Source organism: Olea europaea, unplaced genomic scaffold, assembly GCF_002742605.1.
Source record: "Olea europaea var. sylvestris unplaced genomic scaffold, O_europaea_v1 scaffold4880, whole genome shotgun sequence".
NCBI lineage: Eukaryota > Viridiplantae > Streptophyta > Magnoliopsida > Lamiales > Oleaceae > Olea > Olea europaea.
This window is the reverse complement of record NW_019263194.1, coordinates 5,813-17,913: the sequence shown is the minus strand read 5'-3', so window position 1 is coordinate 17,913 and position 12,101 is coordinate 5,813. Positions and strand designations below refer to the sequence as shown.

Genomic DNA, 12,101 nt, shown 5'->3' with positions numbered 1-12,101 from the left:
AGAAGATTGTGGAAGAACTGCTACAGTATGAAATCTTGACAGGAAGGGTATGTCTTTCAATTTCGACGGTGAAACCAAGCATTTAAGTTCAAGGACTGCTAGATTGAATAGGCAATTGTTCTTGGTCTATTTTGGATCTATTAGCTGAACTTCTTGGCCAAACTAATTTGCTTTACGGGTCGGGGATATAATCTTGCAGTGTTACGTTGTAAATATGGAGAAGATTTTTAGTGATGTCTCCTCATTGCCATTAGTTTCATCCTAGTGTGGTCTTTGCTTAAACTAGGACTTATTCATTGTCCCAATATGCTTAATATTCCGTTTGTCTTTCCAAAACTTCTTTCACCAAATGAGTAGAATACTATTTGCAGCCTTCTTTCTGTAAACAAAATGCTAAACTGTCTCATTATCTATATGACTGAACCTGAATTCCATGAACATCTCAAATGCTTTAGAGAGATGACTGGAAGAATGCTCCTAATGCACTTTGAGGATGCATTAGAAGTAAACATTCCTGTGATTCTCAAAGTTAAATCCCCAAATCATTTTATCGACTGAGGGCAGAGCAAAAACTCAAAAAATGAACTCAAAAAAATAGAAAGAAAGAAAGAAATAGTGCAGAGAAGGGATGTGCAGACACTGTACGTGTGTGTTTCTATACACACAGGTAATGGTGTTTCTTATATTAATCTGTTTAAATTCTAAGGATTTCCATGACTTAAGTAGCAAGATCCTATTTTTATTCTTTTTTGGAATATCGACAAGCTCATCCATATTTCTGCAGGATCTCGAAAGAATTATTGCAGACAATGGTGGGATTCGAGAAAGAGAGCCATTTTTTCTTTCAAGTACCAGTGCTGAAGAGGTATAGTTTCCAAGCTGTACATGAAATACTGAAATTTGATTTCACTCGCATATCATTCATTCTGGAATGGGAGGAAATGTTGCTATGCTGGGCTCAGCTTCTAAAATTCACTCTGTAGAAGTAAAAGAAACAGAAAAGAGTAACCTATTTTCATTTTGCAGGCCGTGGTTAGTAGACTTCTCGATGAAAAATCATCGGGTACTGCACTTTTAAATGCCGCCAACTAGTGTCGAAAAAGATGTCGGTCGAGTTTCATGTGCGCTTGGATGCTAGTCGTTCCACCGGATATATTTATAATACAGGCATAATTCAAGCGTAGGGCTGACGAGATTTTTCAATTTTCCTTCACAATACTTTTTGGTTTTTCTCCCAGTGTTGTTTGTACATAATTATGTATTCTAATGACATGTTTGGTAAGGTAGAGTGGAAAACGATAGATTATGCATTTATGATTGATATGTAATAAATATTTGGAGCAAATAAAAAACACACCCCCTCCCTTTTTAAAAGTTTTAGAAACCTCCGTTGACATTTAATTTTTGTAACAAATGCTACATTTCTCATTTTACTCTTGTATTTTATTAAAAATTTTATTGTTCTGTTTAAACTATTTATTTCCTTTTTTATTTCATAAGTTATACTCTTTCATACTCTTCTTTTTGATGAAACCATTTTAGTTAAAAGAACACCATTATAAATCTTATATGAAATTTGAAAAATTATTAATAAGATTTTTTTTTAATTCAAATATGATTGATAAATAATTAACAAATCAACATGAAAAATGTTTTATAAATATTTAATAAATCTAGTTAAAAATTTCAATACCATGACAAGTATTGTTATAAATAAATTTATTAAATCATATTTCAAGTAAAAGATTTTTAATAAAGCCTGGTGAAAATCATTAAGTACAATAGTAAAATAATTAACAAATTAACTCTTAGCATAATTTAAAGCATCTTCGTTAGTGATTATGAGATAAGAAGGCAAAAATGATGGTGGGAATAGTAAAATAATGGTAAAAAAATTGATTTTTTGGGATGTAAAATTGCTACGAAAGGGGGGCTTTATAAAGCTAGTTGAAAATTCTTAAATGTTTTCTATTTCATATTTGAGTAGTATTTTCTCTAATTTTTGAATTTTTTACGCCCCTTATAATTATAAAGATGCAAAAATATCGCATTAAATGTTTAAATCCTACATTCTTTTTATTTCATCTTTTATTATTGGATCATCAAAAATATTTTTTAAGTCTCCATTTGGTAGAAATTAAAATCTAAATTTTGATTTAAGTTAAAATTAATAATTAATTTTAATTATATATTTCATGATATCTACAACTTTTTAACCACATATTTCATTAATTTTTATCAAAATCTGCTAAAAATTTCCATCAAATAAGAGCTAAATAACTTTATACAGAAATATAAAAATCAACTTTTAAAAAATAATTTAATTGTGTAAATTAAAATTAAGGGGAAAAAAAGGTAAAAATGTAAATGTAATCATATAAGTAAGTATAATATAAGAGGGAAGGACAAAATAAGAAATTTATGTTAAATAGTGGTTGTTTTCGAAATTTCTGAAAAGAGAAAAAGTGTCTCTGCGATATTATAAGTTTTAGGGGAGGATTCTAAAATTTGCTCTAAATTTTGCCATTAATTTGCATTCATTGGTGTTTGAGCCTCATTTGGAGTGAAAAAAATGAATTTTTGAGTAGTGTATTGATAAGAAATTTGTGATTAAAAAATAAGAAAGTTTTTTGAATTTGCGTGTAATATTATTTTATGATGTGTGATTGAAATTATGTCAAAATACTGTAGAATGATGCATTTTTTTTCCTAAGAATGGGACTCGAACAAGCTAAGAAGTAAAATTATGAAATTTCACATCAATTACAGCAAAGGTCTCAAAGTCTTCAACTCCAAGTAAAGATGCTTGTGATGAATTATAGTTCCTGAAAGTTTTAATTTCTTTTTATTTATTTTTTGTATTGGAGTTGAATTGAATATTGTTTGAGTTGGGTTTAATGTACTGATTTTCGTTTTGTGTGTTTGTGTAGAGCATATTATTTTTTCTTATTTGCTTATTGAGGAAGTTAGGCCATTTCTTGCAATTAAATAAAAAAAGTTAAGAAAATCGGGTTTTATTTGCTTACTTTTCATTAGGTAAATTCTAATTGAAACATATGATCATCATACATGAATACATCTATAGCCTGCGTTCTATATAAAATATTTCTAGTCGCTGTTTGGTGAGGATTAAAATTAAATATTTAGTCGATTTTATATAGATCCACGGAATACATGTTTAAAATTAATTGTCGAATTGTGTTTAGATTAAAATTTGCTACTAAACATGGGATTAATAGTAATTGTATACAGAAGGTAATTTTGTCAAAGTATACGAGGATAAGTTTATAAATGCATGTCGATCACGATGTTAGACTTTTCTATTATTAACAACAAATCGTTGACACAACAATAATTAAGGGAATTAATCAGGTCACAAAATATGAATGTTATAACAATATATAGCATGTGTGCTACGTATGATTTCTTTAATAGGACTAGTACACTAAGGAAATTTTGTCGGTATATAATGACGAGTTTATAAATATTTGTTGATCATGACAACCGAACATTTTTTATGATGACAACTAATCATCATCACGTACAAGACAACAATTGAATACAATTAATCTATCACAAAACATGAATGTAGTAACACTTATACGGAGGAGTTACTAGAATCAATGAATTGAACCAGAACTAGAATCAATCGATTCGATCTGGCTCTACTTAAGTTCTAATTGATTCTGGACATTAAAATTGAGAACTAGTTGATTTTGGTATTGTTTTTTATTCTAATATTAAGAACCAAAAAAACTCATTTAAAAAAAAAAAAATTTATTTTTAGTGCAAAGCACCAATCATTTTTTTTCCTTATCAATTTTACAATGGTACATCAAATTCATATTCAATTTAATATTGTATTATTTATAAACTCATATACCTTGATCCATTAAATTGCATAGATGTAATTTTAGATTAATAAGAGGCTCGAATTCCTTTCATCCTTTTCAAGTTAGCATTTTCAACCCCTCAAAAGTATAAAGAATATAGAAATGATATTGGAACATGTTTTTAAAGAACTCATTCAACTTAATAGTTAAGCATTTGATGTAAATTATTGCATTTAGTTAAATTTGGAAAATGCAAATCATTAGCATCAATATAAAACGTTTTAATGAATATATTATAGAGAATTTAGATATAAAACAATTATAACTTGAAAACGTATATAGTTAGACACTTCATTTGCATTGATTGGTGAATTCGAGAACTCAACACATGGAACTTAGTTTTGGTTTAGTTCCAAATTAGAGATGGAACCGGTGATTCAATTTTCAAAACAACCATTGGTACTTGATTCGATTCTCTTTAGGATCGACCCAAACTGAACCACTCTCACTCATACACTTAGGGTTGTGTGATATGTAAAATTTCTTTAGAAATGCTAGTACACATGAAATCATATTAGTTTTAATGAGAACAAGTTTATAAATACTTGCTTGTTACGAAGACTACGCACTAGACAACCATTGAATTCTTGTCTACCACGTGACCAAACTTTTCGATTAATTAACAACTAAATGTTTGTTTTGGAGAATTATTTGAAGGGAAATTATTATTATTATTTTTTTTTTGTGAATATATTGTTAAAAAGTAGAAAACAGTAATGCATTCACATGCAAAATTATTTTATTAAAAAATTGTGTAGTTCAAAATGAATTTGAAGAAAATTGATTTTCAAATTAACTTTAACGAACAAAAGCTAATTGTCACACGCACACGACAACATCACAAAACACATTTTTTACATAAATGTTTAGCAATATTTCTTTTAAATGGAACATAATCAGGTTTAATAAAGGAAGCTACTATTTTCATCTACCATTCTCATATGGCTAAATATATTCACACCACATTTTTAATTAACCACACCACATTTTAATTACAATGAATATCCCTAAGTTTATCTTATTTTCACACTTATGTTCTCAATTTTTTTTTTGAAGTGTTTTATCATCAATTATCTATTAATTTTCACATTGTATGTCGAAATGCTATTCATCCAAAATGTTTGTTATGAGTGCCAAAAAAAAAATATTTATCTCTCATATTTTTAAATAACCAAAATAAATAACTAATACAAAAGTTAAACAAAATATTTATCCATCTTTTTAATGCACATTAGTAGAATTTTTGGATGAAAATCGTGATTAGAGGCAAGACATATTAACTAATTGAAAGTTAAAACTGATAATCCGACGAGAAAAAATGTTGAGATCATAAAAGCAAAAGTAAGCAAATACTGTAAACATTTCTTGTAATTAAATTGTGGTGCAATTAAATAATAATAATAATAAAATCCATCTCTCATCCATCCACTAATATTTATCTTCATTAAATACTTTTGAACATTTTATATTCTTTCAGATTTTATGTTTAACTTATGAATAATGCTATATGTACATTAACCATGACAACTTGGTTGGCATTTCTCTTTACGTAGAGAAAATCTGTACAGTGATATGATGGATGAGTTCAAAATCAAGAGTGTAGATGTTGCCAAGTGGAAAGAGTGTAAGGGAAGGTGTAAGAAAAAGTGTAAATGTAACAAGATTGTAGACATAGTTCAAATAATTATTTCAGACAACCAGTTTTCTTATCAGATCTTTTCTTTCCCAAGATGAAACCTGTGAAGCAATGATGAGACCTTTAAAACGAACATAACATACCAATTCATGACATTAAGCACATATAAACGATAGAGTTTATTGTAAGATCAATACAAAAATATATAAATGATGTAGGAAACATACTTTTCTCATCTTTATATACTACACTTTATATCAATGATGTAGGAAACATACTTTTCTCGTCTTTATATACTACGTTTTATATTAATGATGTAGGAAAAATAATTGTCTTTATATACTACATTTTCTTATGAAGGATTTCCCATCTTCTTGAGAAGGCAAAGCAATTGTTTTCATATAGATAATCAGTTTTAAAAATAATACCAACTTAGATAACTAAGCTCTGAAATTGCCTATATAGAGAACAATCTGGTTTTCCTTTCCTTTTGCTTTATTCACAATTTTGTCAATTACTCTCCCTTTTTTCTAGCTTTAAAATGGGATAAAAATATCAAATTGGTGTGCATATTATAGTGTTTAAATGAATGAATTTTAGTCCATGTTTCGGCTCCATCATTTTAAAAATGCATTTGTCCAAAACTCATTTTCAACCACACATTATCCCATAAAATGATGTTATACATAAATTCAAAACATTATCTTATTTTTAATCACATATTTTTCTAGAAAATCACTATTACAAAACACCTTTTCTCTCAAAATCTCATTTTAATGGAGTCCAAACAGGGATTATAAGGACAATATTATAATGTAACGTAGATGAATATAGTATATATAAAAAAAAATTAATATTTTAATAAGAATAATTTAGTGTGACACATCTATATTATGTTAAATATCATATTAAGTAAGAATCACTTTTTGGATGATTCTAACCTTCCTATAATTCAATTATTTCAATAATACTTTACTTTTTGTTTTTCAATATGTATTTAATATATTTAATCATTTAAACAATATTATAGATTCATTTCATTTGATTGTCTAGTAAATTAAATTCATTAAAAAAATTTTTTTGAAACAAAATATGATCTTATGAGAGTTTTATTCCAATTGATTTATTCAATGAATATAAAAATGCAAAGAAGGTAAATGGGGGACATAATGTGTATATATAGTACTCCATCCGTCCCATAAAAGTAATCCTGTTTTTTTTTCGTCTGTTCCAAATTACAGTTATATTTCTTATTTGATAGTGTAGTCAATATATTGGTTTCCTAATATGCCAATATTTAGCGTGCTTTGTTATTACAAATATAAATCACTCCATTATTTAATTGTTGTTGAAACAATAAATTAAAAACTAAAAAATATTTCATCTTCCATGACATTTATTCATTTGTATTTGGAGTATAAAAAAAGGCCCACAATCATAAATTTGTCATCGTTGTTAATTACCTTGATTCTAGCATTAAACAATGACCAAGAATATTGTATGCAAAATTTAATTACTTCAAATATTAATTGCATTAATGTAGGGATATGATAAGAAAAATAATAGTAAAAATAATTATTTTAACTTTATTAACTACATTTTCTTAATTAGTGAGAAAAAATAAATACTATCTTTATGGAACGAATGGAATAAATGATTTCAATTAATATATTTAATGCATATTAAATGAAGATGAAGAAATTGTAGTATTTGTTGGATATTAAATTCATATCAAAAGAGCAAACGAATGGATTATTATAATTGACCCTCTCAACTATTTAAATTATTTTCACAAATTAGATGTTATTCACACATTTTCAAATATTACTTTTACAGTGACCTATTTGAGCCCCATTTTAGCTATAGAATATATTTTAGAATATTACATTGATGGATATCGTATAATTAAAAAATAAGAAAACTTTTAGATATATTTGTAATATTATTTTATTAAATAATGTGTTATTAAAAAAGAAAATTTTTTTTAAAACTAATGGGATCCAGCAACGGTCTATAAAGCATTTTAGAATAATATTCATAACATGTTCCATTTTGATTGATACATAGAAGAAGGGATGGCCTGTTGGGACATATTTTACGATTTACCTCTTTCACAAAGTTTTAGGAGTGGGACGATGGGCACCCGAAGGTTGGGGTTGAAATAAAAGTAAGAAAAAAGAAAAAATGGAAAAAGAAAAGTAAACTTCATATAGCATCCGATCCACCCTTTCTCTCTCTCTCTCTTCTGAAATTTCTGCAAAGCGAGTTTGCTGGCTTGGAAGCTGGTACGGACATCAGTGGGCGGGCTAGGTTTCTTGCTTTGGGGTTTTTACTAATCTAGCGACAGGCTCGGCACACTAAGGTAAACAGGTCTGTGTAGCCGTTAAACCCTCTTTTCTTCACATGGATAATCACTAATCAGTGCATGATTAGAAATGGTTTTTCTGTAGGGCAGTGAAGTGAATGGGGAGTAGGGTTCCGGTGGAGCACTATGATTTGAGGACGGCGGCCAATTCATATATTGGTAGCTCATTGAATGATCTCAATGTCGGTGATGACGTGGACAGAGAATCCGATGAGGTCGCAGTTGAAAGCTTAAGTAACGACGCATCATCCGCTGTTGTTAGTGTGAGTTTGACGCCTTAAAGTGAAACTATGAAATAAGGATAGATTATTGTGATGAAATTTGAAAAAATGAAAAGGGGTAACTTTAAAGTAAAAGAGTAAAATATAGAATTGATTACATAAACTTGAAATTTATAATTAAATATATATGATGCTTAGCGTGAATCGATCAGTGCTTGGATTTAAAATTTGTTTCCCTTGCTCCAGATTCCAAGCTCAAGAATTCTATCCTTTGCAGTCTTGTTTTTGTTGAAAATGACCCTGCTTGGTAGAGATTCTTCAAGACCCGTTTTTCCTGAAACTCGTTTTTGAAAACACATTCTTACAATAAAATAAATTTGCACGTGCATCCATAACATTTACATAGTTTTTAATCTATTCTAAAAAAATCTACATTAAACTGACCTATGAATGGTCTTTTAATCCTCTATTTAATTAATTAAGTTTTCTGGAAGTTGATAATATAATACGTGATTATCTTCTGTCCCATTTTCTGGTTCTACTGCTGTTAGTTTTTAGTTACAAAATAAATATTTTTCTTGTATTGTTATTGTATTTTACTCTTCTTTTATTTGTTTATAATTATTCACACTACCAGATTTAATCAAATCACAGTTAGCTAAACTTATTATAAATCCGGCATACTCTTTTATTAGTTACTGAATATTATTATAGAGGCCTAGTAATAGAAATAATGATGGTATGTTTTACTTTGAAGTATTATTATATTCTTCCTGCTTTCTTTATCTATTAGACTGACAAGATCTCTGGTCCTTTCTAGGATTGTGATCTCTTCTAAGAGAATACAAGAAAATTAGGTTGATATAATTTTTGCATTTTCTTATGATCATGACATGGTTGCCTTTGACTCCCCCAAACCAGTACCCTGAGTTTGCACTGCAAATAATTTTGGGCATAGCTGTGAATCCTAGTCCATGGAGGGAAGATTTGTTTTATTATCACATTATTTGCTTGAAAATCAGGGAAGTGAAACTGGATATTGTTAAATACAATTTTTGATGTAAATGAGAATTTTGTACAGATTTATTACTTGGCATATGATAAGGCGAAAATGATGCTTCAGAAAAATCGTCTAGTGCTGGAGAAGATTGTGGAAGAACTGCTACAGTATGAAATCTTGACAGGAAGGGTATGTCTTTCAATTTCGACGGTGAAACCAAGCATTAAGTTCAAGGACTGCTAGATTGAATAGGCAATTGTTCTTGGTCTATTTTGGATCTATTAGCTGAACTTCTTGGCCAAACTAATTTGCTTTACGGGTCGGGGATTTAATCTTGCAGTGTTACGTTGTAAATATGGAGAAGATTTTTAGTGATGTCTCCTCATTGCCATTAGTTTCATCCTAGTGTGGTCTTTGCTTAAACTAGGACTTATTCATTGTCCCAATATGCTTAATATTCCGTTTGTCTTTCCAAAACTTCTTTCACCAAATGAGTAGAATACTATTTGCAGCCTTCTTTCTGTAAACAAAATGCTAAACTGTCTCATTATCTATATGACTGAACCTGAATTCCATGAACATCTCAAATGCTTTAGAGAGATGACTGGAAGAATGCTCCTAATGCACTTTGAGGATGCATTAGAAGTAAACATTCCTGTGATTCTCAAAGTTAAATCCCCAAATCATTTTATCGACTGAAGGCAGAGCAAAAACTAAAAAAATGAACTCAAAAAAATAGAAAGAAAGAAAGAAATAGTGCAGAGAAGGGATGTGCAGACACTGTACGTGTGTGTTTCTATACACACAGGTAATGGTGTTTCTTATATTAATCTGTTTAAATTCTAAGGATTTCCATGACTTAAGTAGCAAGATCCTATTTTTATTCTTTTTTGGAATATCGACAAGCTCATCCATATTTCTGCAGGATCTCGAAAGAATTATTGCAGACAATGGTGGGATTCGAGAAAGAGAGCCATTTTTTCTTTCAAGTACCAGTGCTGAAGAGGTATAGTTTCCAAGCTGTACATGAAATACTGAAATTTGATTTCACTCGCATATCATTCATTCTGGAATGGGAGGAAATGTTGCTATGCTGGGCTCAGCTTCTAAAATTCACTCTGTAGAAGTAAAAGAAACAGAAAAGAGTAACCTATTTTCATTTTGCAGGCCGTGGTTAGTAGACTTCTCGATGAAAAATCATCGGGTACTGCACTTTTAAATGCCGCCAACTAGTGTCGAAAAAGATGTCGGTCGAGTTTCATGTGCGCTTGGATGCTAGTCGTTCCACCGGATATAATTATAATACAGGCATAGTTCAAGAGTAGGGCTGACGAGATTTTTCAATTTTCCTTCACAATACTTTTTGGTTTTTCTCCCAGTGTTGTTTGTACATAATTATGTATTCTAATGACATGTTTGGTAAGGTAGAGTGGAAAACGATAGATTATGCATTTATGATTGATATGTAATAAATATTTGGAGCAAATAAAAAACATAACCCCTCCCTTTTTAAAAATTTTAGAAACTTTCGTTGACATTTAATTTTTGTAACAAATGCTACATTTCTAATTTTACTCTTGTATTTTATTAAAAATTTTATTGTTCTGTTTAAACTATTTATTTCCTTTTTATTTCATAATTTATACTCTTTCATACTTTTCTTTTTGATGAAACCATTTTAGTTAAAAGAACACCGTTATAAATCTTATATGAAATTTGAAAAATTATTAATAAGATTTTTTTTTTATTCAAATATGATTGATAAATAATTAACAAATCAACATGAAAAATGTTTTATAAATATTTAATAAATCTAGTTAAAAATTTCAATACCATGACAAGTATTGTTATAAATAAATTTATTAAATCATGTTTCAAGTACAAGAGTTTTAATAAAGCCTGGTGAAAATCATTAAGTACAATAGTAAAATAATTAACAAATTAACTCTTAGCATAATTTAAAGCATCTTCGTTAGTGATTATGAGATAAGAAGGCAAAAATGATGGTGGGAATAGTAAAATAATGGTAAAAAAATTGATTTTTTGGGATGTAAAATTGCTACGAAAGGGGGGCTTTATAAAGCTAGTTGAAAATCCTTAAATGTTTTCTATTTCATATTTGAGTCGTATTTTCTCTAATTTTTGAATTTTTTACGCCCCTTATAATTATAAAGATGCAAAAATATCGCATTAAATGTTTAAATCCTACATTCTTTTTATTTCATCTTTTATTATTGGATCATCAAAAATATTTTTAAGTCTCCATTTGGTAGAAATTAAAATCTAAATTTTGATTTAAGTTAAAATTAATAATTAATTTTAATTATATATTTCATGATATCCACAACTTTTTAACCACATATTTCATTAATTTTTATCAAAATCTGCTAAAAATTTTCATCAAATAAGAGCTAAATAACTTTATACAGAAATATAAAAATAAACTTTTAAAAAATAATTTAATTGTGTAAATTAAAATTAAGGGGAAAAAAAGGTAAAAAAGTAAATGTAATCACATAAGTAAGTATAATATAAGAGGGAAAGACAAAATAAGAAATTTATGTTAAATAGTGGTTGTTTTCGAAATTTCTGAAAAGAGAAAAAGTGTCTCTGCGATATTATAAGTTTTAGGGGAGGATTCTAAAATTTGCCATTAATTTGCATTCATTGGTGTTTGAGCCTCATTTGGAGTGAAAAAAATGAATTTTTGAGTAGTGTATTGATAAGAAATTTGTGATTAAAAAATAAAAAAGTTTTTTGAATTTGCGTGTAATATTATTTTATGATGTGTGATTGAAATTATGTCAAAATACTGTAGAATGATGCATTTTTTTTCCTAAGAATGGGACTCGAACAAGCTAAGAAGTAAAATTATGAAATTTCACATCAATTACAGCAAAGGTCTCAAAGTCTTCAACTCCAAGTAAAGATGCTTGTGATGAATTATAGTTCCTGAAAGTTTTAATTTCTTTTTATTTATTTTTTG

At 28.5% G+C, this 12,101-nt stretch overlaps 1 protein-coding gene and 1 long non-coding RNA gene across 2 annotated transcripts; both read left to right on the top strand.

Annotated features, from left to right (window-relative positions):
• On the top strand, window positions 1-1,367 carry LOC111388336. The gene is made up of 3 exons (XR_002701551.1): window positions 1-47; window positions 785-865; window positions 1,027-1,367. It is a non-coding gene; the product is annotated as an uncharacterized LOC111388336 (long non-coding RNA).
• Window positions 1,368-8,697: 7,330 nt separating this feature from the next.
• On the top strand, window positions 8,698-10,631 carry LOC111388335 (probable inactive ATP-dependent zinc metalloprotease FTSHI 5, chloroplastic). Its single transcript, XM_023013014.1, has 3 exons — window positions 8,698-9,304; window positions 10,041-10,121; window positions 10,283-10,631. Exons 1-3 carry the CDS (start codon window positions 9,227-9,229, stop codon window positions 10,346-10,348), a joined length of 225 nt encoding a protein of 74 aa, XP_022868782.1. The 5' UTR covers window positions 8,698-9,226; the 3' UTR covers window positions 10,349-10,631.
• Window positions 10,632-12,101: the final 1,470 nt, after the last annotated feature.